This window comes from Salvia splendens, chromosome 17 (assembly GCF_004379255.2).
Source record: "Salvia splendens isolate huo1 chromosome 17, SspV2, whole genome shotgun sequence".
Lineage (NCBI taxonomy): Eukaryota > Viridiplantae > Streptophyta > Magnoliopsida > Lamiales > Lamiaceae > Salvia > Salvia splendens.
In genome coordinates this window covers 3320375-3347338 of record NC_056048.1, presented here as the reverse complement: position 1 = coordinate 3347338, position 26964 = coordinate 3320375, and the positions used below count along the sequence as shown (strand labels likewise).

General features: G+C 38.8%; 2 protein-coding genes across 3 annotated transcripts; both read right to left on the bottom strand.

The window, feature by feature from the left end:
* Positions 1 to 1033: 1033 nt before the first annotated feature.
* Positions 1034 to 3190, bottom strand: LOC121774032 (exo-alpha-bergamotene synthase-like). The gene is made up of 7 exons (XM_042170950.1): positions 3104 to 3190; positions 2766 to 3021; positions 2299 to 2674; positions 2013 to 2231; positions 1810 to 1948; positions 1486 to 1731; positions 1034 to 1398 (listed from the first exon to the last, which is right to left on the bottom strand). The coding sequence occupies exons 1-7, from the start codon at positions 3188 to 3190 to the stop codon at positions 1099 to 1101; spliced, it is 1623 nt and encodes a 540-aa protein (XP_042026884.1). The 3' UTR covers positions 1034 to 1098.
* Positions 3191 to 16386: 13196 nt separating this feature from the next.
* On the bottom strand, positions 16387 to 18937 carry LOC121773788 (exo-alpha-bergamotene synthase-like). Of its 2 annotated transcripts, none has more exons than XM_042170705.1 (8): positions 18796 to 18937; positions 18617 to 18733; positions 18284 to 18539; positions 17820 to 18195; positions 17519 to 17737; positions 17293 to 17431; positions 16957 to 17202; positions 16387 to 16876 (listed from the first exon to the last, which is right to left on the bottom strand). In XM_042170705.1, the coding sequence occupies exons 2-8, from the start codon at positions 18701 to 18703 to the stop codon at positions 16583 to 16585; spliced, it is 1617 nt and encodes a 538-aa protein (XP_042026639.1). In that variant the 5' UTR covers positions 18704 to 18733; positions 18796 to 18937; the 3' UTR covers positions 16387 to 16582. The 2 variants fall into 2 exon arrangements, with proteins under 2 accessions (XP_042026639.1, XP_042026640.1); XM_042170706.1 differs by having other exon boundaries at positions 18617 to 18724; positions 18796 to 18933.
* Positions 18938 to 26964: the final 8027 nt, after the last annotated feature.

Here is a 26964-nt window from a genome sequence, read left to right as displayed (position 1 = left end):
ATATGACATAAATTCTAAGGGTAATTGATAAAATAAAAGAGAAAGAAAAAAGTAAGAGATAGGTAATATTAGTGGAGTGTGAGATACATATTATTTGTACTCTGTATTTAAATATTTAAAACTTTCTATATTTAGAAATTAGTCTAATTTTGATGGACAACCCAAAATAGTAAAGCTGGTCTAATTTTTGTGGATGGAGGTAATAAATATCTATACTCCCTATGTCCCACTATTTATTATCATCTTCGCAAAACAGCAGTCGAAAATGAACGTCTCACTCTTATAGTGAAACAGAAGGAGAACTATGAAATTTTTTAGTAAAACCCCTGTCAAAATTTATTTCTATATCCGCCACAAGTTGGCAATGTCATCATTCCAGGTATATAATGCCTACCACATCGGTTATACAAACTAGCGTTAACCTACGCGCTATATGCGCGACTTATAATATTTTTATTTTATTAAATTTTCATTTCAAAAATATTAAATTAAATAAGAAACAATATCATTATATAAGAAAAAATATATATACTACAAAATATATAAAAACATACACGTGTATAAATATTAATGAAACTTCATATTAGAACAATAAAACAATAGTTAGTAAGTTATAAAAAAAAATTATTTATAAACAACCTTATAATAATAAGAATAGCAAAGAAAAGTACATTAATACTAAAAAATACAAATCCAACCAAACACACTCCATCGGAGTGCCACTACTTCTCTCCCCTGCTAATTTCTCCTCCAATCTACCACTGACTCTACCTTAGCCTTATCTTTATCCTCAATCTCCAAATTGATGATTCATGCATGTACGCGGAAACAATGCGATGTTTTATGTTCTTCGTCTTCTTTGCTTCAATTTGCCATTTCGTTGACTTAGAGTGTTTTCTTTGCATGAAATCTATGGAATAAACTATTATAGCTAAACAAAAAAAAATTAAAACGAAACTAACAAAAAATAATTTGAGAGCTTTGGACAATAATTTCAACATAATAAGAGACCACACTTGATAATTATACAGAATGTTGGATAGTACAAATTTATTGAGAGTTGAGTTCAAGGCATACTTATTGAAATACAACATATGTTTAAAGGTGCGGCATGGGAAAGGGCTGAACGAGAAGGGACACCAAACTTTTCTTGGTTTCGGAATTGGGAAGGCCGAAGCCGTCTCCATTCTGATAGATGCAGAGTGAGATCCGTCCAAGATTCATGGCAGTCTGCCCTAAATTCTTTATAGGATTCTCCATCAATATCTCTTTGTTCATTCGCTTCAGTGCCGTGTCTATCAACTGCTTTATATGCTTACGAGCATCCTCCTCAGAGCAATCTGTTTCCTTCATGCAGCACTGGATTGATTTTGGAACATCCCCTCGTTTCATTTCATCCTGTTTAAGAAAATACTATATTCAAACAAGGGTGTGTTTAGCTGGGGCTTAAAATACATATAGACTATATTGTCATAGTTTTCTTACAGATGAAGTTGCCAAGTCATCGGCCAGACGAAGAACTGTAGATGGCCAACGAATGATGCCGGGATATTGCTCTAAGATCTTCAATTCCTTCTTGTTGATAGGATTAGTGGTGTAGTAACCATAAAAAATAAGTAGAGGGCCAGAAATGGAAATCCAAGCTGTATTTAGGTACTCATCTGTGGTTGGGACATAACCACTGTGAAACCATGTTGCTTCTAAGTAGTAAGCTCTACACAGCTCTGCCCACTGAAACAACAAACACGTATCACTACTATGATTCCTCAGACATGAAAATCTTATTTGTGTATATACACATGTTTTTACCAGATTCTTCAGATTTGAGATGACATTGAAACCTTGGTCTCTGAGTATATGATAAGCAAATTCATTCACAGAATTGAAGAGAGCTAAGAAGCAAATCTTCATGTATTCTGGAAGGCTGTCCAGTGAATTAATATCCCACCTGAAGATAGTGGCATTTATATGAGTGGTAGTATGTTGATTGTGAATGAAGTAAGCAGCCAAACCTCTCAATTGTGTGAGTGAACAATTGAAGTTCTTCCAAGGTTCCATATACGTCGTATATGTCGTCTATTATGGTGATCATAACAGCAATTTTGCTCAAAATCTCCCTTGAATATCCAAGATGAGGCTCCGGAACGAATCCCAGAGCCCACAAGAAACACTCTGCTAACCTGTGCCTAGCGAATCCCAGCTTTTCTGGCAGACCAGTCTCTCTATACCAACTGAAATCGTAACTCATCAGCAATGAATGCTTCCACTCTTACTAAAAAGTAAATCTATTAAATTTACCTTGACAGTCGCTTGAGCTCTTGCTGGTATGTTGCTTGTACCATGTTATAGTCCAATTTAGACAGCTCCACCAGAGCAAGGTTTGCTTCGGTTGTATTCTCGTACAATTGTATGAACCATTTGGCTTCTAGCTTATGCACTCTCCAGTGTAGAGAAACCTCCAAAGCATGGCTCACTTGCTCCTTTAGAAGCGGCTCTGTGATTTGGTTGAGCCTTCGAGCAAGTTGATTCAGTGAAAAATCTTTAGCTAAATCTATTATGCTTTCCCCCTCCACGCTTAAAGACGAAGCTTCATACAGAGATATTAGCCCTCTCATATCTTCACGCAGACATGCCTTGAAATTTCCTTCCTCATCCATCAAACTACAGAAAACCTCTGCACCAACAAATTCGTTGAAGATTAGTTAGTTAAGAAAATATTGTAATTAATTAGTAATTTAGTTTCATTAAAATGTGTTATAATTAACCTTGAGGAACATGATAACCATGTTGTCTGAGAAGTCTGAATTTGAGAGATGTGAAATGCAAGTCCTTTTCTGACCATTCTTGTGCCTCATATATCTTGTCTAACATTTTTGCTATCTGGTCCTTGAAGTGGTAAGATAAGCCCAGCCTCTGTAGATTGTCGATAAGGTGAAGCTGGTCGAGCACATCTTCAGTTTGGTGGATCAGTATTTTCACCAGAACTTTCAGCTTCTCAGCTTCGCGAACGTACTTCTCCCCCTGCATGATTAATGTTCAACACATTGTGTAAAATACATTCAATGTGTTCGTGCATGAACTGTGATTAATGTTCTAGTTTTACCGTGTACGGACTTTCGAACGACTGAATGTAATCGTCGTCCCAGATACTGGCTTCGTAGTTTGCAGACCTCCTAATCACCTCCTCCATGATTGATAAATATATTTCGATCTAAACAAGCTGGTTTAATAATGAGTAATATTTACGTACCATTGATAATATTGTATGAAACGATTCTAGGATGCTTCTTAATTCTTATACTGTTGATAGTCTACTGAAAACCAAAAATGGGATTGATTTTTTAGTACTATTAGAGCTAATTACCTATCTCATTTTAGGTTTTAGTGTACCCTTGAAGATTGTCTTAGCATATTACCTTCTACGTGGCGAAACGTGACAGATTAATATAACATGTTATTAGCCTATAAATACATAAACTTTCGACATTTTTTATTTATTCCCTACACTCTCCTCTTTCTAATTTAAATACATGAACAATTAGATTTTCTAATTTCTTTTCTCACTGAACAATTTCAATATAATTTTACATTTTTTTTAAATATAAATTTTGGTTGTTTTAGACAATAAATTTTTTTAATTATATTGAACTATCTGATGTCTTGAAAATTAACAAATTTTAAGAGATGTTGTGAATTAAGATATCTGTGATTTTTGTGTTTCAAATTGCATTTGGTTAGAATTATGATTATTTTCATTTTTATATAAATCTTTATTTTCTTGATTTAAATGATTATGTAAAAATTTGAATATATTCACATTTTATTTTGATTATATAATTTAAAAAATGTCAATGAAATATTACTTTAAAAAATTCACTCTCCATAAATTTTAAAAAATATAAACTAATATTCATGCCTAAATTTAAAAAGTGTTGGACATTAAATGATTTAGAAAATATCCATCGTTAAAAAAAATCAGAAAATGTCAAAGTTTGAGGGAAATTTTTAAAAAATTCAAAGTTTAGGGGAAATTCTAGAAACCTCGAAAGTTCGATACTTGCTGCTTTTTGTCATATTGGCAGTTCCAACATATACGTCAGCTTCAATTTAAAGAAAAAATATTTTTTCGGAAAAAAAAAACTGAGAGTTCATGTATTTAAATTCAAAAATAAAAATTTGGAAGAAGAACAAAAAATTGAAAGTTCATATATTTTAAGGCAAATAACCACACAATAATGGTTAAGTTCGTGAATATTATTTGAGTTGAAATGAAGGGGATATAGCCTACATATAGTGCGCCGTTGTAGTATTTACTACTGCTATGTTCTGTGAGCTGTGATGTTGCATTCTTAACGTTGTAAATGTTCATATATAGTGATGTGCATTCTTAACGTTGTAAACCACATTAATAGTAAATTAATGCCAAAGAGAAAAATATAGTTAGTTTGGCAGAGGTGTGATTCGTTGATAACTTTCTTAAGTTGCTAATTCTCCTAGCACATCAACACAGTGTATTAAAAATGTCACATATAACATTGAAATGTCAACATAAACTTAGTTGATATTTTAAAGCACTGTGTTGACATTAATATTTAAAATGTCAACACAAATTTGTATTGACATTCTAGATCGTGTCGACATTTTTAATATAATGCGTTATGAGTTGGCAAATTAGCAATTTTAAAAAGTTAACACATCCCTAGTTTTCCGGTAGATTCAAAACTGTAATAGTAAAACATAGTGGACTGCAAAATTAGGGTATCCACTATGGGGAGCCCGCGGCTATAGCCGCGGGTTGGGGCGGAGGGCGGGCGGGCTATAGTGGAGAAGTTGTCCGCCCGCGGGGCGGACACCGAAATGGGGGCGGTAGGGGGCGACTCCGGGGCGAGGACGCGGCGAAATGGGGGCGGACACGGCTATAGGCGCGGCGCCTATAGTGGCGGCACCGACCGCCGCGGCTATAGCCGATTTTAATTTTTTTAATTTTAATTTTAATTCTACTTCTACTTCTACTTCTACTTCTACTTCTACTTCTACTTCTACTTCGTATAGTCGTGTTCTTCTAATTACGTATAGCCCGATAAATTTGTTCATAATTACTTGAAACATTATAAAATGAAAGTTGATTATAAAATTTGGGGGCTATTGGACGTGTCCACTATAGTGGCGGACACAAAATTTTGAGGCTATGGACAACAAAACTGAGGCTATAGACAAAAACTGAGGTGTGGCTATTGGGCGTGTCCGCCTTACAGTGGACACTCTTAGCCATTTTGTATAGTACTCTAGTGTTATAGGCATGGGAGAAAACCGTAAATATTTAATTTTGATAATATTATTTTGGCGGCTGAATTGTACTCCCTCCCCTAAGTAGTCCCGTCATTGATTATCTTACTTTGATAGTATATGTGAGGGATACGAGAGAGATTAGTGATAGTATATGTGAGGGATATGATTGAGAGAAATTAGTAAAATATGAAAAAGAAAAGAAAAAATATTAAAATATCAATAGTGACTAGTGAAATTCACTTCATTAGTACTTTTTCTGTCACATCATAAGAGTCACATTTTACGATTTCGGTTCGTCTCACAATAAGAGTAGGGCTGGCAAAATATACCGAAATACCGCACTTACCGTACCGAAAAAATACCGAAAATACCGCATTTTTCGGTACGGTATGATACCTTACCGTTAGATTAAGGTACGACAAAGGTATGAATTTTGCATATACCGCATCATACCGCATTATACCGCAATTACGGTATATACCGTTAATAATTATATATATATAATATATTTATTATTTATAATATTATAATATTTAATATATTTATTATTTATAAATCAAACAAGTATGATTTGCGGTATACCACAACACAGTACGGTATACCGCAATGTCGGTAAGGTAAAGGTTTTCAAATATTGACATACCGAATTTTCGGTATACCGCAATGCGGTATACCGAAAAATTCGGTAAGGTATAGGTATGACATTTTCTCATACCGCAATTTGCGGTACGGTATGCGGTATGACATTTTTGGTGCGGTATACCGTACCGTGCCACCCCTAAATAAGAGTCACAAATCACTTTTATCATAAATGGTAAGTAGGTCTCACATTCTACTAACTCACTTCACTCACATTTTATTATAAAATCAGTATAAAAAAGTGAACCTTATATTCTACTAACTTTTTTAATCCACTATTCTTTATATTTTTTTAAACTCATGCCCATACTAAATGTGACTTTTATTGCAGGACAGTGGCAGTATTACAGTGTGAGAATTTTTTTGCTAAAAATAAAAGTGAACAAATTTTATGAAAAAAATAAAAATGACAAAAATAACCTAGAGACAAGAGGATTAATATTTTTTGCATGTTAATATGTTGGCACTTGGCAATGTCATCACTCCAGATATATAAGGCCATCACATCAGTTATACAATTGTATCATATCCCATTCCCACCAGTTGTAAAACGTTATCATTGCATTTATACAATATAATCACATCAAATATACAATACCATCACCACATATATAATTTCATAGCGCACCAGTTTGATCGAACCAGTTATAATATTATCGCACCCATTATACAATGTCATTATAATAGTCAATAAGTATTAATCATAACTCTTGACTAAATTCATAATTATAATAAGGGATATTGGTCCCTAAAATCATAAACTTTGGCCAAAATTTGATATTTTGTATGAACTTTAAAACTGGCATAGAATATCACAAACTTTGTACTTTGTTTTGTTTCCCAAACTGATTCAAATAAAATATTTTCATCAAAAATCTTATTTTACGTAGGCAACTGTGATAAGTTTTATGATATTTTAAACCACTTTTTAAGTTCATAACAAATAGAAGAAAAGGTAACATAGAAAAACACATTGATTAGTTAAAATCATTTTTAGTACTTGTGTTAATGTTTTTTTTCTTAAAGTACTTAAAATTGTGATCCATTTTGCATCTTATTCTGTGTAACAAAATAAACTATTTAAATATTTATGAAATCTATATATTTACTATTTACTTATATCACTTTTTTTATATACTAATATTTATAATAATTTTAAATGTATAAAATATTTATAATGATTTTATATTTTTCGACGAATAATAAGTACTAGTATATATTTTGCAAGCTAATGCATGTTTATATTTTATTAACGAAGGTAGTGCTACTTAAATATTAATATAATATTATTTATTTTATTATTAATAATAATAGTATTATATTATGTTTAACATTTAAATATTAAATTCTGCCCTCTTCTTTTATTGGGGTCCGGATCCGCCACTGCTGCCAAGAACCTATATGTGCTGATGATATCCATGTGATGGAGTACGTACTAAACAAGCCAGCACAAAGCCCAAGAAAGAGTATCAGTTCGGCAATAGTTCAGCAGTTCGGTCTCAGCATCGGCAAAAGCTGCTCGGCAATACCGGACTGGGAGACACGATCTATCTAGTGGTGGACCCATGCAGGCTCTCATGACCTCCACGACATCCACGACATAATTACTGATGATGTAAGCCACCGCCTAATTAGTGGCCATGCAGGATCTCATGACCTCCGTGACCTCCACGACTTAGGGTGGTGATGCAAGCCACGATCTCAGTTCTATATATAAACGGAACTTAGATCCGATAGAGGAGACACCAACTCTAAGAGAGAGAATATCATATAGCAAGCTTGTATTTGTAAGCTGTAGAAAACAGATCAAGCAATACAACTCTGCCCTCTTTTCTTCCCGTGGACGTAGATTTACCTCAGTAAATCGAACCACGTAAAATTCTCTGTGTCGTAATTTATTTTTACGAGCATTTATCATCATCGAAAATTCGCCGACTCATCACTGGCGCCGTCTGTGGGAAACAGGGAACCAAATCTGTGATAAAGCGAATTTTTGACCCTTTTTCCACTACAAAAACAAAAAAAAAAAATGCATGCCAGACCGCACAACTCCCGTGCCTCCATCCGTGATGACCATGAGGAAACTAACCCAGCAGCCCATAGGCCTGGAAAGCAGCCTCGTGAGAAGTCTGTATCCAGTTCTCACGGTGAAGGAACAAGCCGCTCAAAAGGTCCACACACCGAGTCTTCCCAGCAGCCTGATTTGAATGAGGCTGTCAAGCTGTTCTTGGCTGAGAAGCAGGAGGAGTTCTTAACCTTCCTGCAGAAGAGCCAACAGCCGGAGAAGACAACGACGGATTCTCCCTCCTCGTCCAGACATGAAAGTCACTACCGCAGTAGTGACGTGTCTTCCAGGAGAGAGAATCCTCAACCCCGACATGTTCCTGTTTCTCCTCGGCACCGGAATCACAGGAGAACTCCTTCTCCTCCGTACCGAAGAGATGTCGGGTTCGCCATGTACGGAGCGTTAAAGACTCCGTTCTCGGACGATATCATCCGAACTCCTTTGCCGCGGAACTACCGAACTCCGTCGATAACCTATGACGGACTCGTGGATCCTCATGACTTCTTGGGACGCTATCAGTATAATATGGCGAACCAGGGTCTCAATGAGGTCCACATGTGCAAGCTGTTCCCCGAGCTGCTCATCGGGAACGCCAGAAGGTGGTTCGACAGCCTTCCTCAAGGCAGCATTAGATCCTACCGAGATCTGATGGATGCTTTCCACAGGAGGTTCTTTCAGAAAGCGGAAGCCCGAATTACTTCGGCTCAGCTGCTTTCTATACGTCAAGGTCGCGACGAAAAGATCAGCGACTTCCTGACGAGATTCCACAAGGAATGCCTACAAGTAAATGATCTTAACGATCTACTTGTCATTTCGGCATTCCAAAATGGAATCCTGCCCGGAGCTCTCTACAGAAAGCTCGTGGAGTGCGGCCCGCAAACAGCTCAAGAAATGTGGGACATTGCGGACCAGTTTTCCCGTGCGGATGAGGCAGACCGTCGAAAACGGTCTTTAGACAGCTCATCCCAAGAAGAGAAAAAGAAGCCCGATCAAAGCGGCCAGGTGCTTCCTCGCCGAACTCCTTTTGAAAGAATTCAAAGGGCACCGGTACAAGGCAGATTGGGGCCACGGCTCAATCCTGGGAAGCCGCCCGCTCAGTTCGTACCATTAAACAAGTCAAGAACGGAAATTTTCGAACTACATTCCGATATGTTCGAAAAACCAAAGCGGATGACGAAATCAGCCGCGCGGCGACCTCAGGATCAATATTGCTCCTTCCATCAAGCCCACGGTCATGATACCGAGGAGTGCCGAAATTTGGCTGCAGGTATTGATGTTCTTGTGAAAACAGGAACGTTAAAAAAATACCAAAGCAAGCAGCCGAACAAGAACAAAAAGCAGAGAGGTGCGAACTGCAATCCTCAGGATCCGAAAAGGCATGAAGATCCCGAAGACGACGACGAGCCGCAATATGATGGAGTAATCCAGACTATTGATGCTCTCCCTGCCGGGAAAACTAAGTCGTCCCTAAAAGCAGAACGCAGAGGTTCCAATCAAGAGGAGCCGACACATAAAAGGCTGAAGAAAGACGAAGTGATTACGTTTTCAGATGCCGATCCCGTCCCAGCCATCTCTCCTCACCAAGACGCTATTGTCATTCAAGCCGGAGTGGCAAACAAACTGATCCACAGAGTATTTGTGGATACAGGAGCGTCAGTCAGCGTTCTTTTTAAAGAATGTTTTGATAAAATGGAAGTGGATCCAGCTCGGCTCAGTCCGGCTCCACTTCCTCTGAAAAGTTTCGCCCAGGAAGACACCCGCCCTGAAGGTATTATCAGCCTTCCGATCACGGTGGGAAAAGCGCCTACAAGCTCCAATACGATGATCGAGTTCTTTGTGGTAAAAGCTCGGTCCCCGTACAACATCATCCTGGGGAGAGACTGGCTCAACACAGTTCGGGCCGTTTGCTCTACTTATCACCTCACCATCAAGATCCCCACTAAAGGTGGGATAGCGGTCATCCGAGGTGATCAAAAGAGAGCAAAAGAATGTCTGCAGATTGCGCTTAAAAGTGCCGAGCAACCAGTTCGGCACCATCAAGCATAGCAATCACAGCAACCGGAGTCAGAGGCAAGCGAGATGACCGAAGTCACTTCAGAGCCGAACTCAATGACCGTTCAGTTATACGAAGATGATCCATCCAGAGTGGTCAAGATCGGCTTCGCAGGAACGCCTCTACTCCGGGAAAAAACCATCCAGCTCCTCAAGGAGTATAAAGACGTCTTTGCATGGTCTCCGTTGGACATGACCGGAGTGCCCCCCGAGGTAATCACTCATCGGTTAAATATTGATCCTTCGGTCCGGCCGATAAAACAGAAGCAAAGACTCTTTGCGGCAGAAAGAAGCCAAGTCATCCATGACGAAGTCCGCCAATTACTAAAAGCGGATGTACTATTCGAGGTAAAATATCCTTCCTGGGTGGCCAATCCTGTAATGATCAAGAAAAAAGGAGGAGGATGGCGGATGTACATAGATTTTACCGATCTAAACAAGCACTGTCCTAAAGATTGCTATCCCCTTCCGAATATAGATAAAAAAGTAGAAGCTTTGATCGGCTTCGAAATTTTCTGTTTCTTGATTTATACAAAGGATATCACCAAGTGTTGATGGATGAGAGTGACGCTCCGAAAACAGCTTTCATTACCGATTTCGGCATTTTCGCTTATAAAAAGATGCCATTCGGTTTAAAGAATGCCGGAGCCACTTATCAAAGGATGGTAGACAAGCTTTTTCGGCACCTAATCGGAAAGCAGGTTGAAGTGTATGTCGACGACATAGTTGTCAAAAGCCAAAGCACTTCGGAGTACGAAGACAACCTCAAGTCCACTCTCAACGTGCTCAAGAAAGCCAACCTCAAACTTAATCCCCAAAAGTGTACCTTTTTGGTAGATTCGGGAAAGTTTCTGGGTTGTTGGGTTTCAAAGGACGGACTCAAGGCAAACCCCTCCAAAGTTCAAGTCGTTCAGAACATGACAATGCCGAAGTCCATACATGACGTGCAAAGGCTAACTGGATGTCTAGCCGCACTGAATCGATTCCTTTCCCAAGCAGCCGAAAAGCAACTGCCGTTCTTCAAGGTGTTGAAAAAGGCACCAAAGTTCGAGTGGGGAGCCGAGCAGAAAAAGGCCTTTGACGAGCTCAAAAGTTATCTAGCCGAGCTTCCTATTCTCTCTGCTCCAACCGGAGCCGAAGTAATATTCTTATACTTAGCGGCATCAGATCAAACCATCAGTGCGGTGCTTGTACGAGAAGAAGGCCTAAAGCAGTTTCCCATCTACTTTACAAGCCGAGCATTAAGAGGTCCAGAAACAAGATATCAACCTCTGGAAAAAATTGCTCTGGCGTTAGTAAATGCAGCAAGGAGACTGCGGCCATATTTCTATGCTCACAAGGTATGCGTCTTAACCGATCTGCCTCTTCGGCAAGTTTTGACCAAGCCAGAAGCATCAGGCAGAATCGCCAAATGGGCCATAGAGCTGGGAGAACACTCAATCGAGTACCTACCTCGGAAAGCCATCAAGGGACAAGCCTTGGCAGATTTTCTTACAGAGGCCAAGTTCGATCAAGCAATCCCTGTCATAGCCGAACAGAAAAAGTCTGCCAATGCCGAACTAGCACAGCCCTTGGAATCCGAAGTAGAGCCGCCGGACTGCTGGAGCGGATTCGTAGATGGAGCTTCAAACAAGATGGGAAGTGGAGCTGGTATTTTACTTGTCGCTCCCGACGGACACGAGGTAACCTACTCACTTCGTTTCCTATTCCCCACTACTAATAATGAAGCCGAGTACGAAGCCCTTCTTGCCGGACTCCAGTTAGCGCAAAGTCTGCTCGCCAAATCTCTCAAAGTCCATTGTGATTCACAAGTCATAGTAAATCACATGTTGGGTACAAGTGAAGCTCGTGACGAGAGAATGAAGAAGTATTTGGACAAAGCGCAAAGCATCAGCCGAAGTTTCTCCTATTTTCGGATAATCCGCGTTCCTAGAGCGGAAAATAGCCGAGCAGATACCTTAAGCAAGTTGGCCTCAGATCCGAGCTCAAAGGCGGAAGAATTAATGCATCGAAGCATTGATGAAGCCGAGGTACATTCGGTATCCAGCTCGCCGAACTGGATGACGCCGATCTTGCAGTATCTGGATCAAGGACAATTGCCCGAGGATAGGAGAGAAGCTCGGAAGATCACGTGCCGAGCACTTCGGTACGAACTTCATGAAGGAGTCCTCTTTAGAAAGTCTTACCTCCAGCCATTATTGCGGTGCGTAGGACCAGGAGAGACGGACTACATCCTCAGAGAAGTCCATGAAGGATCGTGCGGTAGCCACATCGGAGCCAGAGCTTTAGCTAAAAAAGTTCTGAGATGGGGATATTATTGGCCAACCTTGGTACAAGAAGCAGTGCAGCTCGTCAAGACCTGCCCGAAGTGCCAAATCCATGCAAATATCCCAAAGATGCCGCAGACCGATCTATCCGCTATGCAGAGCCCTTGGCCTTTCATGCAATGGGGCATAGACATAGTGGGACCACTTCCCCAAGCTCCTCGGCAAATGAAATTCCTAATCGTTGCCGTGGACTACTTTACGAAGTGGGTGGAAGCTGAACCATTAGCTACGATAACGAGCTCGAAGGCATTGGATTTCGTCTGGAAGAACATAGTGTGCCGATTTGGCATACCCCACATCCTCATCTCGGATAACGGGACTCAGTTCACCGACAAGACGTTCAAGAATTGGTGCCAAGAGCTGAATATTCAACAGCGGTTCACTTCGGTCTCTCATCCACAAGCAAACGGACAAACGGAGGTAACAAATCGTATCCTGGTGAAAGGGTTAAAAGCTCGGTTAGAACAAGCCAAAGGACAATGGGTAGAAAATCTCCCTCAAGTCCTATGGTCCTACCGAACTACACCCACTACCTCCAGCGGTGAAACTCCGTACAGTCTGGTGTACGGCACTGAAGCCGTGATTCCGGTTGAGATCGGCGTACCCAGTCCACGAACTCTACATTTCTCCTCAGAAATGAATGATGACGGACTGCGAGCCGAGTTAGATCTGGCCGAAGAAAGAAGAGAATTGGCGTGCATAAAAGCAGCCAAGTACAAGGAGCAAGTAGCCCGGTATTACAACCAACGGGTGAAGAAGCTGCAATTTCAAGTGGGAGATCTCGTCTTGAGAAACAACGAAGTAAGCCGAGCAGAAAAGCTGGGCAAGCTCGAACCCACATGGGAAGGTCCGTATCGGGTGTCAGAAGTCCTCGGCAAAGGGTCTTACAGATTGGCTCACATGTCAGGAGAACAGGTACCCCGAACATGGCACATTTCCAACCTCAAGAAGTTCCATTTGTAAGAGACAGTCCGGTCGGTCAGTCAGTCTTATGTGCTTTCCTTGTTTTTTATTTTGCTCTCTTTGCCTATGTGCGTTTTTGTTTGTCTTACGTGCGTTGTGTCTGTCTATGTGAGTGTCGTCTCTTACAAATGTAACTGAGGTATCTTGTTCTTCGAAGGCTGATCCCCTTCTTAGAACGTGTACAAGCCAACGATTGTGAGTCAAAGCTTCTACAGAAGATACAAGACCACAATTCAGCTTAAACAAGCAGTTCGTCCGAAACGAGCTGCAACAAGCCAACGATTGTGCGTCAAAGCTTCTAAAGAGGATACAAGACCACAATTCAGCTTAAACAAGCAGTTCGTCTGAAACGAGCTGCAATAAGCCAACGATTGTGAAGTCCAAGCTTCTAAAGAGGATACAAGACCACAATTCGGCTTAAAAATCAAGCACTTCGTCTGAAACGAACTGCAACGAAAGTCCGATTCTCGCGATAAAACTTGCCTGAATTAGGACAAGGGAAAGTCCGATCCACGCGATAAAACTCGCCGAATTAGGACAAGGGAAAGTCCGATCCCCAAATTAGGACAACGGAAAGTCCGATCCGAGCGATAAAACTCGCCAAATTAGGACACAAGCTTAGTCCGGTCAAAGATGTTTATTTCATCAGACCAAAGACGAGTCCGGTCAAAGATGTTTATTTCATCAGGCCAAAGACGAGTCCGGTCAAAGATGTTTATTTCATCAAGACCAAGGACCAAGTCTGGTCAAAGAAGAGTTCACTTCATAAGACCGAGGACAAACATCAACTTACCCCGTACCATTATCCAGGATGCCGAAGTGATTCACTTCGCTTTTCGGGGGGGGGTAGTGATGGAGTACGTACTAAACAAGCCAGCACAAAGCCCAAGAAAGAGTATCAGTTCGGCAATAGTTCAGCAGTTCGGTCTCAGCATCGGCAAAAGCTGCTCGGCAATACCGGACTGGGAGACACGATCTATCTAGTGGTGGACCCATGCAGGCTCTCATGACCTCCACGACATCCACGACATAATTACTGATGATGTAAGCCACCGCCTAATTAGTGGCCATGCAGGATCTCATGACCTCCGTGACCTCCACGACTTAGGGTGGTGATGCAAGCCACGATCTCAGTTCTATATATAAACGGAACTTAGATCCGATAGAGGAGACACCAACTCTAAGAGAGAGAATATCATATAGCAAGCTTGTATTTGTAAGCTGTAGAAAACAGATCAAGCAATACAACTCTGCCCTCTTTTCTTCCCGTGGACGTAGATTTACCTCAGTAAATCGAACCACGTAAAATTCTCTGTGTCGTAATTTATTTTTACGAGCATTTATCATCATCGAAAATTCGCCGACTCATCACATGTGTTTGAGAAGTCTGAGCTTAAGAGATGTGACATGCAAGTCCTTTTCTGGCCATTCTCTCACTTCCTCATAAATGTCGTCCTACATGAATGTTCAACACATTGTGTGAAATACATTCAATGTGTTTGTGCATGAATTGTAGTTAATGGTTCTGGTTTTACTGTGTATGGACTTGCGAACGACTGAATGTAATCGTCGTCCCAGATACTGGCTTCGTAGTTTGCAGACCTCCTAATTAATTACCTCCTCCATCACCATGATCAATATATTTCCATCTTAACAAGCTGGTTTACTAAAATTTGGCTGTATATAGTGTTTGCATTTTCTTCTCTTTTAGATTTTTTTAAATTTGTTATTATCTATTTATTTTTCTCTATCAAATCTGGTCTGGAGATATCTGTTTGATTTATCAGGTCTCTCCCAAGATAAGCTACTCATAGTCAATATCTTTCTAGTTATTCTGTGCTGTCAGATAGAGGGATTAATGGAATTTGTGAAGGGAGTGAAGAGATATATATGCTTTATAAGAATGTTATGATATATATGCTTTATAAGAATTTTATGATACAAGGGTGTGAACCCTAAGCACAATGAAGGCTATGATTGTTTCCTTTGTAGTGGCCTAGTGGGTGTAATTTCTGCCCCTTTACAGGGAGTAGGTCTCAGATCAATTGAAGCCCCTTTACAGGGAGTAAGTCAGAATCATGATAGGGAGGTTGTTTCCAATTTTGTCTCTAAGTTCACATGTTTCTCATATATTTTTATTTACATTTTTTTTGAATTTAGAACCCCTAGGACTCTAACCTATGCACATTGTAATCCTCAAGCCCCATACAACCTAAAGAAAAGACCTTAAAAAACTATCTTGTGTTAGTAGAACTCAAAGCATCTATGGTTCAGCTTGATAAGTGAATGGTCCTAACATCTCTGGTGAGAAATGAGTGACTGAGTGAATCCAACAGTTGATAAAAATGAAGGCTATCTTGACAAACTGACAAACTGATTAAGTTGAAGAAGGGAGGTGGAGGAATCAGAGACTGTTGACAATTGGATTGACCTTGAGCCTGTGGGGACGGTTGGTTGCCGGAAACTTAAGCCAGTTTTATGCATATAAGTGTTATTGTGTTTTCATGTGTTTTTATGTGTTTGTTTGTTGTTTGTTTGAGTCAGTCCTTTTTTTTTAGTCTTTTTTGTGTCGGCCAAAGGGGAATCATGCATTAAAACTTGCTTCATCTCTTTTATCTTGTTCTTTTATACTTGAGGATGAGTATGGTTTAATTGTGAGCATTTTGATAAGGCTCTTTTCATGCTTTGGTTTTTGGGTAATATTACTTGCTTTTGATGTTGATCTTGGGGATACTGAGAACTTTGGACAATAATGTGAACATAATAAGAAACCTCACTTGATAATACAGAATGTTGGATACAAGTTAATAAACTGCAGCAATCATTTACGTTGAAGAGATGAAAAATGACTGTGGAAGAACTAGGCAATCAACTCCTGCAAATGGAGGCAACTAGTGTTGATGAAGAGAAGATCAAACTGAAGGAGATTGATGATGAGAAAGAGATGAAGAAACATGGAATAAAAGTAGTATTCATTCTATCTCAAGTTGCCATGCCAATTTTCCACCTTTTTCTTGATAATTGTATAAAAGCACTTGTTTGATTTATGCAAAGAGAGAAACCACACTTGATAATCATACATAATGATGGATACAAATTAAGAAGCATGTTGTGACATGAAACTTAATGAGGAAACAAACAGCAACCAGTCTTCTTGATCAGAACACATATCTGATGAGTTGAGATCTAGGCATAGGGACTCAACTTATTGAAATACAACATATGTTTAAAGCTGCGGCATAGGAATTCAAGGCAGGGGAAAGGGCTGAACGACAAGGCACACCATATTTTTCTTGGTTTCGGAATGTGGAAGGCCGAAACCATCTCCATGCTGATACATGCAGAGTGAGATTCGTCCAAGATTCATGGCTGTCTGCCCGAAATTCTGTATGGGATTCTCCATCAATATCTCTTTGTTCATTCGCTTCAGTGCCGTGTCTATCAGCTGCTTTATATGCTTGCGAGCATCCTCCTCAGAGCATCCCGTCTCCTTCATGTAGCACTCCATTGTTTTAGGAACATCCCCTCGTTTCATTTCGTACTGTTCAAGAACACACTATATTCATACATGGATGTATTGAGGCTTAAGCTATATTATAAATTAGTACATAGCTTTCTTACAGATGAAGTTTCCAAGTCATCGGCCAGACGAAGAACTGTGGCTGGCCAATGAATGATACCGGGATATTTCTCTAAGCTCTTCAATTCCTTCTTGTTGATAGGATTTGTGGTGAAGTAAGCATAAAACAGAAGTAAAGGGCCAGAGATGGAAATCCAAGCTGTATTTAGGTACTCATTTGTGGTTGGGACATAACCACTGTGAAACCATGTTGCTTCTAAGTAGTAAGCTCTACACAGTTCTGCCCACTGAAACAACAAACAAACATTACTACCAAACTTCCTAAAGACATTATCATAATCACAGTATATATAGATGATAGATACACATGTTTTTACCAGTTTCCTCAGATTTGAGATAACATTGAAACCTTGGTCTCTGAGATTATGATAAGCAAATTCATTCACAGAATTGAAGAGAGCTAAGAAGCAAATCTTCATGTATTCTGGAAGGCTGTCCAGTGAATTAATATCCCACCTGAAGGTTGTGGCATTTATGTGAATTGTAGCAATTTATAAAGACTAATATATGTTGATTATGAATGAAGTAAGCAATCAAACTAACTTCTCAATTGTGTGAGTGAACAATTGAAGTTCTTCCAAGGTGCCATATACGTCGTATATGTCGTCTATTATGGTGATCATAACAGCAATTTTGCTCAAAATCTCCCTTGAATATCCAAGATGAGGCTCCGGAACGAATCCCAGAGCCCACAAGAAACACTCTGCTAACCTGTGCCTAGCGAATCCCAGCTTTTCTGGCAGACCAGTCTCTCTATACCAACTGAAATCGTAACTCATCAGCAATGAATGCTTCGCTTCCAATCTTAGTAAAAAGTACTATAAACTACTAGTACTAACTTTACCTTGACAGTAGCTTGAGCTCTTGCTGGTATGTTGCTTGTACCATGTTATAGTCCAGTTTAGCCAGCTCCACCAGAGTAAGGTTTGCTTCAGATGTATTCTCGTACGCTTGTATGAACCACCTGGCTTCTAGCTTTTGCAACCTCCAGTGCAGAGGAACCTCCAAAGCATGCCTCACTTGCTCCCTCAGACGTGGCTCTGAGATTTGCTCTAGCCTTCGAGCAAGATGATTCAATGAGAAATCTTTGGCTAAATCCATTACGTTCTCCCCTTCCACGCTTAAATACGAAGCTTCATACAGTGATACGAGCCCTCTCATGTCTTCACACAGGGAGGCCTTGAAATTACTTTCCTCATCCATCAAACTACAGAAAACCTCTGCACCAACAAATCCATTTAGGATTAGTTAGTTAGTTAAGAAAATATTGTTATTAATTAATTTAGTTTCATTCAAATGTGTTATAACCTTGAGGAACGTGATAACCATGCTGTCTGAGAAGTCTGAATTTGAGAGACGTGAAATGCAAGTCCTTTTCTAACCATTCTTGTGCCTCATATATCTTCTCTAACATTTTTGCTATCTGCTCCTTGAAGTGGCCAGATAGGCCTAGTCTCGTCACATTGTCGATAAGGTGAAGCTGGTCGAGCTCATCTTCAGTTATGTGGATCAGTATTCTCACCAGATCTTTCAGCTTCTCAGCTTCGCAAACGTACTTCTCCCCCTGCATGAATCAACACATTGTGTAAAATACATTCAATGTGTTTGTGCGTGAATTGTGATTAATGATTCTAGTTTTACCGTGTACGGACTTTCGAACGACTGAATGTAATCGTCGTCCCAGATACTGGCTTCGTAGTTTGCAGACCTCCTAATCACCTCCTCCATGATTGATCAATATATTTTGATCTAAACAAGCTGGAAATAATTAATCAGAAACAACGAGTTAAATAGAGCTAAAATGATGAAGCTTAGCATACCTGAGTTGAGATTCAGAGATCACTATTTCACAATTATCAAAAGATTTGAGTATGAGGCGGAGTCACAATGTTCAAAGCATAGGCATGTGAAGCAGCTCGAAAACCGGTTTACACAATTGTACGAGGTTAACTCAGAGAAACATAGTATTGCAATGGTTTAATAATAATGCATGAGTGATGAGATTTGCCTTAATATTAGTTGAGTTGGAGGGGATATATATAGATTATAATAATACATAGACCACTCATAAGATTCATAAGGATATAAGATTTGTTTGCGATTGAAAAAGTTACAATATCTCATATTTGATGTAAAAAGAGAACTGAAACCGCTACCTCATAAAGTAAGTATTGTGGGCCACTTCCTCTATCGCTAATTTATTTTAGGATGGATCCCTCTGGATATTTATCATGGTATCGGAGTAGGTCTTCAACTATGAGCCATATTTAATTGACCTAGCAATAATTATTATTCATGTGTACTTTTCACAATTATAAATATACTAAATGTGAATAGTATATCAATGGTAAAGAAGTATTTATGAAAAAGAGTCATTTTCATAAATTCAAATTCTAGCTGTAATTAACAATTAAAACATACCGAATATAGGCATTTTTGCCGACTACTAGCGTTAATATATATGGAGTACTTACTACTACTATTGTTATAGTTATAAGCTTGAGAGAAAACGATGCTATTTAGCATCAGACTTTAAATGATATTATCAACAATAACTAAGTTAAAAATTATACTTTCTTAGAGTAGTAACGTTTTAATAAAAAAAAGTTCTATCGACGTCTAAATAAATACAAATTGAACATGAATTGGCGGTTTAATTGTTGCCACTTAATTAAAACAATCTCGTTTAACTTATGAAATATTATACGCTCTAAATAAAATTATTTTTCAAAACTTCTTTTGCAAAATTTAAAAATAAGTTTCTGAAAGCATAGCTTCTATCAATATTTTTTTTCTGCATCCACTCCCCACTCCTGATTGTATGTAGGAGTTGACACCTAAATAAATGAACTTGATTTGGGTGTTTTTTATTTAAATTTGATTCTAAAATCAAATGTCATTTTGTGTACCATTTAAATTAGAGGAGGGGACTATATATGGAACAAGATTAAAAATTTGGTGTCAAATATAAAAGAAGAAAAAAAAAACAGCATGGGGGTGATGTTAGAGAAAGATAGTGTGTGAGCCTGTGAGGTGTATTTAAGTTAACATACGTCGGCATGTATATTCTCTTTAGTTTTTATTGGTATTCAATTTGTGGAAAAAACTACTCCCATGGCTCCATCCATGATTAAATATCCATATCTAATTGACATGAATTTTAAGAAATTGTTTGACTTTATAAAATAAGTGAATAGAAAAAGTTAGTTCCATTTTTATATATTAATTTTATAATAAAATGTGAATGAAATGAATTAGTGGAATGTAGGTCTCACTTGCCAAATACAGTAAAAGTAATTAAATATTTTTGATAGACGAAAGAAAAAAGAAAAATAAGACATTTAATAATGGATGGAGGAGTATAACAAATTAACAATGCATAAGTTTGTGTATTTATTCACGAGTTTTAATGTTCATGTATTTATGTGTAGAGATGTGCGTATGATTTATAGTTACAAAATACATTTTCGAAATCTAAACATATCATCTTGGTTATTGGTCGATATATAAGATTAATATATCTTGGGTCCAAGTTATTGTGTTATTCACATAAAATATGTAATCCTAAATTATGTATACGGTGCATGTACCTATTCCATGTTAAAAACGAGAAGAATATATATCTATCCCAACTCGGATTCTCTAATCTTTGTATCTATGCACAAGCTTACTATAATTGGCTCCAAGTCATTGTCAATTCTCAAACTCATTAAAAATGAAAATGATAAGTTTTGTATCAAAATTTCGTGGACGAAACTTGGTAAGCGATCAACTTTTGTGATCTGTGGCGATTATCCTTAGATCCAATAGAAAATATTGCACAACAAAATGTAGGAAAAAAACGTGTGAAATTTCAAAAGGCTAGGCCTTTGGCTTTTCATATGGTGTAACCTCCAAATGCATTATGAGATCCCTAATGCCAAGACCTCTCATATGGTCACTCCTAGCCTATATAAGGCATGTGGGTTTGAGAGATGTGGACACACAAACAAAACATTCTATCTTCTCTCTAGCTCTCAAGCATTCTAGTTAGCTTTTTAGGAGCATTGTCTAGCTCGATTCTCGGAACTCCATCAAGTTCGCCGGTGCCTAGCGGGTTTGAGGCGCTTCTACACGCTAGGAGGAAGTCGTTTTATCTTTGGGGGCAATACGTCATTCCGTGAGCACTAGCCGGGGCGTAATTTGTCTTGCGGAAAGAGGGCTTTCCTCGACTCGACTTATAAATTTGGTTTGCTTTATTTCCATTGTAATTTTCATTCCTCTTTTTGTTGCAAAGTTTCCTTTCGATTGTAATAGTTAGAGTACCGCCTGTACACGGCTTGGGAATTTCTTCCCACTATTTCTAACAGTCGCAAGACAAATTATTGTACTCTTCTAAGACAGGGTTATATCAATCGAAGTTGGAGAAAACATGAGCTTCAAAGCTGGAATGAAGAAACGAACAGTACCAATGTTCATGGGCTACGAAATGGTTAATTCCTTGAGATCTACTCTCTTGAGAATTGTGTTTATCGTTTGTCATTTGACAAGCAAAACCAATTTAGACTTGGTGGTAGTAATTGGGATGCATGGGTTGTTGAATATACCAATGCACATATGGTTCAATATAATTGTGTAATTATTGGTGGAGGCAATATTGTGCAAATTATTTGAACGTGTTGTTATAAACTACAAAGATCACGAGGTGGTCGCAATGGTCTCCGACGTGAACCATGGTAACAATCCAAATGAATGGTTTGTTGATACGGGTGCCACATGTCATGTGTGCTCCGAGAGAAGCGTTTTTTCTACCTACAAATCTGTTGGAGGTAGAAAAGTACGTATGAGAAACCAAGCCTCTTCTAAGGTGGTTGGTGTGGGTAATGTGTTCCTAAAATTAGGATCTGGAAAAGTTCATACCCTTAAGGATGAACTGCATGTCCCAGACATCCGAAATAATTTGGTGTCATGCTCACTTTTAGTAAATCATGGATTTTCACTAGAATTTGAGTGTGAAAAGGTTTTATTGACTAAGTATGGAAAGTTCATAGGTGAAGGCCACCTAGTGAATGGACTTTTTGAGCTGAATGTTACGGTCATTCACCGTGGAAAAGGAATAAGCAATAAGGAAGATGACACGTTCTCTTATTTGCTTTATGGCATAATAGATTGGGACATGTAAATCTAAATGCTATAAAAAGACTAGTAAATCTTAATTTACTAAAAGTAGATAAGTTTAACTCACAAGAAAGATGTGAAGTGTGTGTTGAAGCCAAAATGGCTAAACTGCCGTTCCATTCGGTAGAGCGAAGCACAAAACCTCTTGAATTGATCCATACAGACGTATGTGATTTGAAATTTGTGCAAACAAGAGGTGGTAAAAAGTACTTCATTACATTTATAGATGATTGCACAAGGTATTGTTACCTTTACTTATTAAGAAGTAAAGATGAGGCAATTGAAGCGTTTAAAGACTTCAAAAATGAAGCCGAAAATCAACTTAATTGTCGAATTAAGTGTGTTCGAAGTGATAGAGGTGGTGAGTATGTAGCGCCGTTTGCAGAATTATGCCATGCAAGTGGTATAATTCACCAAACCACAGCTCCATATTCTCCCCAGTCAAATGGAGTTGCTGAACGAAAAAATCGAACACTTAAAGAGATGATGAATGCTCTGTTGATTAATTCTGGTTTATCCCAGAACATGTGGGGGGAGGCTGTGTTAACAGCGAATCATATCCTGAATAAAATTCCACTAAAAAATAGGGATGTGACTCCTTATGAGTTGTGGAAAGGGAAGAAACATTCATATTTATACCTCAAAGTATGGGGGTGTTTAGCGAAGGTAGAAGTGCCACCTCCGAAACAAGTTGCAATAGGCCCTAAAACAGTCGATTGAATATTTATTGGCCATGCACTTAATAGTAGTGCCTATCGTTTCCTAGTCCATAGATCAGCTGTGCCTGACGTGGCTGAAGGAACAACGATTGAGTCAAGGAATGCTATATTCTTTGAGAATGTTTACCCTTGCAAGAGGCAAGAGGATCGTTCTAGTGAAAGAATGATGGATGAATCCACTAGTTCTAATCCTTCAAAAAGGACGAGGTCAAGTCCTGAGGATGTTGAACCAAGACGTGGTAAAAGAGTTAAAGTTGCTAAAACATTTGGTCCCGACTTCATAACTTTTATGTTGGATGACGAACCAAAGTCATTGGCGGAAGCTCTGTCTGGCCCAGATGCAGCGTGGTGGCAAGAAGCTATCAACAGTGAAATTGAATCCATCATGAGAAATAACATTTGGGTGTTAGTAGACTTGCCTGAAGGCTGTAAGGCTTTAGGGTGCAAGTGGATTCTGAAAAGGAAATATAAGCCTGATGGTACTATAGATAAGTACAAAGCTCGCCTAGTTGTCCAAGGCTTTAAGCAGAAAGAAGGGTATGACTTTTTTTATACTTATTCACCTGTTACGAGAATCACTTCCATTCGGGTGCTTCTTGCGATTGCTGCTTTGCACAATCTCGATATTCACCAAATGGATGTGAAAACTGCGTTTCTGAAAGGTGATCTGGAAGAAGAAATATATATGGAACAACCCGAATGGTTTGTTGTGTCTGGGCAAGAGCGTAAAGTATGCAAACTGGTAAAATCATTATATGGGTTGAAGCAAGCACCATTACAATGGCATTTAAAATTTGACAACGTGATGTTGGCAAATGGATTCACTATCAATGAGTGCGAAAAGTGTGTTTACATTAAGAACACAGATAACGGTTTTGTTATTGTGTGTCTTTATGTAGATGATATGTTGATTACGGGCAGCAATAGTGCCATTATCAACGAAACCAAAAATATGTTTAAGAGAAATTGCGACATGAAAGATATGAGTTTAGCTGATGTGATTCTCGGAATCAAAATTAAAAGGAATCATGAGGGAATTGCTCTGACACAATCTCATTATATTGAGAAAGTTCTAAAGAAATTTCACTCGTTCGATTGTGAGCCAGCTAAGACTCCATTGGAACCCAACGTGCATTTGAGTAAGCACACGGGCCTGTAGCTCAAGAAGAATATGCAAGGATCATAAGGAGTTTGATGTTTATCACAAACTGCACCCGACCAGATCATGCGTGTACGGTGAATAAGCTGAGCCGATTTACGAGCAACCCAAGCAAGGAACATTGGAAAGCTCTACGTAGGGTTTTGAGATACTTGAAGTATACTCTTAACTTTGAGCTGCAGTACACAAGATATTCCCAAGTACTTGAAGGGTATTGTGATGCAAATTGGATCTCTGATTCAAAAGACTCGTTCTCGACCAGTGGTTATGTGTTCACTGTGGGGGGTGGTGCTGTTTCGTGGAAGTCGACGAAACAAACGTGTATAGCTCGATCCACCATGGAATCTGAGTTTATCGCATTGGATAAAGCAGGGGAAGAAGCCGAGTGGCTCAGAAATTTCCTAGAATGTATTCCATGTTGGAAGAAGCCAGTGCCGACAGTAGTGATATACTGTGATAGCCAAGCAGCTATAGGGAGAGCACATAGTGGCTTATACAACGGTAAGTCTCGACATATTCGTCGGCGACATAATACCGTCAGACAATTGATCACAAGTGGTGTTATCACAGTTGACTATGTAAGGTCAGTTGATAACTTAGCGGATCCGTTAACGAAAGGTTTAAACCGTGATCAATTGCATAAATTGCTAAAAGGAATGAGACTGAAAACCACATCTTAAAAGATGATTATAGTGGTAACCCAACCATACGATTGGAGATCCCATGGGCTTGGTTCAATGGGAAAACGAAGCTATATGAATCTAGTTGTAACACTCGGAAGATTTTTAATCTTCGCCCATTCTTTAGAAAGCATTGAGTGTTGTAACCTGCATGTGGTAGGAGGCTAAGTTTTGACATTTAATGATTCTTGGAAACCTCGAGGGGGTGGGTATTGCAGGATACCTGGAAAAGAATCACCTATATAAGTGAAAAAGTGTTGGCCGCTTCAACAAGTGAATCACTTATGAGTCCAAAGTGGTGTTCCATGGCCAGTAAAGGACACAAACGTAAGAACTGATGAGTTTGTAAATAATATTGTGTCAATATTATTGTCTCGGTATACACTAAGGAGGAATGGTTTAAGGCATCACGTCCACCAGGCCGCCGGTATGCCCGATAGTGTTGACTATGGAAAGTTCAAAGCCACAAGCTACTATTCCAAATGCAATATTGTTTCTCGAGAATTGAGCAAAAGAGTCTGCATACATGCATTTGTGTCTGGTTTTGGTTTGAGCTTAGCGCTCTAACCAATATGGGGGATTGTAGGAAAAAAACGTGTGAAATTTCAAAAAGCTAGGCCTTTGGCTTTTCATATGGTGTAACCTCCAAATGCATTATGAGATCCCTAATGCCAAGACCTCTCATATGGTCACACCTAGCCTATATAAGGCATGTGGGTTTGAGAGATGTGGACACACAAACAAAACATTCTATCTTTTCTCTAGCTCTCAAGCATTCTAGTTAGCATTTTAGGAGCATTGTCTAGCTCGATTCTCGGAACTCCATCAAGTTCGCCGGTGCCTAGCGGGTTTGAGGTGCTTCTACACGCTAGGAGGAAGTCGTTTTATCTTTGGGGGCAATACGCCATTCCGTGAGCACTAGCCGGGGCGTAATTTGTCTTGCGGAAAGAGGGCTTTCCTCGACTCAACTTATAAATTTGGTTTGCTTTATTTCCATTGTAATTTTCATTCCTCTTTTTGTTGCAAAGTTTCCTTTCGATTGTAATAGTTAGAGTACTGCCTGTACACGGCTTGGGAATTTCTTCCCACTATTTCTAACACAAAATTCAAAAACAATTTTGTACTCCATCCGTCCCACTTTACCAGTCCTGATTTACCATCTTTGGGTGTTCCACTTTAGGAGTCACGGTTGGAATATTTCATAAACGATAATAAGCCTCACATTCTAATAACTTTTTTCCACTCACATTTTAATATAAAACTAATATATAAAAGTGGAACTCATATTACACTATTTTTTCACCAACTTTCCTTTATATTTCTTAAAACTTGTGCCGAAATCAAATGAGACCCCTAAAATGGGACGGGGGGAGTATTTAATTATATTTAAAGACGAAAAAAGAGTAACAAAGACGAAAAATGATTTCCCTACAAACAAGGGTATGATTTATAACCAAATAAACAAATTTATTTAAACAAGTAAGTAAAACAAAGCAAAATCACCAAGAACAAAAGAAATATAGCAAACATAAACCACGCTAGCAAATCAATATAAATGTAAGACTCGCGTATCTCTTAGACGAAGAGAAAAAAGAAACATACAATGAAGTTACATCATCAAATCATCGGTCGTTGGTTGAAGGTAGGAATGTCAAATTGTCAATGCAATTCAGAAACCCGTAAACTGACCCGAATACCCCGTAACCTGAATAGGGTTAAGGTTGAAAATATCTAACTGATAAAAGTTCAGCCCGATTAGTCCCCATCGATTATCTCGTAACATTTAGGGTTAGATTTGTAAACTTCTACCACGATAAAATTTTAATATAATTAGTTCATACTCAATTAATCAATAATCTGAATAGAATTATCCAAAAATTCGATAGACCAGCCGAATTAACATCCCTAACAATAGAAGTACCTTGCCTCCGAGGCTTACATATGTGGGATCTTCCCAACAAAAGAGAACAAAGCAACAGTATCTCTTTTAATATATCAAAAAATTATTCATTACTTACCAAAAATTTGGAAAATCTGAAGTAAAATCTTTCGTGGAGAGCGTGAATTGGACGGTGTTCATTCTGCCCCCTTTTCTAATCTCAACTTAATAAATCATTCACAAACCCGATCCATTTCGTCTATGTTGATTACAATCTATATCGATTCTCCCTATTTCAAGTTCATACCATTAAACCTTGAAAAGGCCAATTTTGAAGCGATTTTTATACTGTACTTTTTTTTATAAAAAAATAGTTAGGATAGAGGAATTAGCAT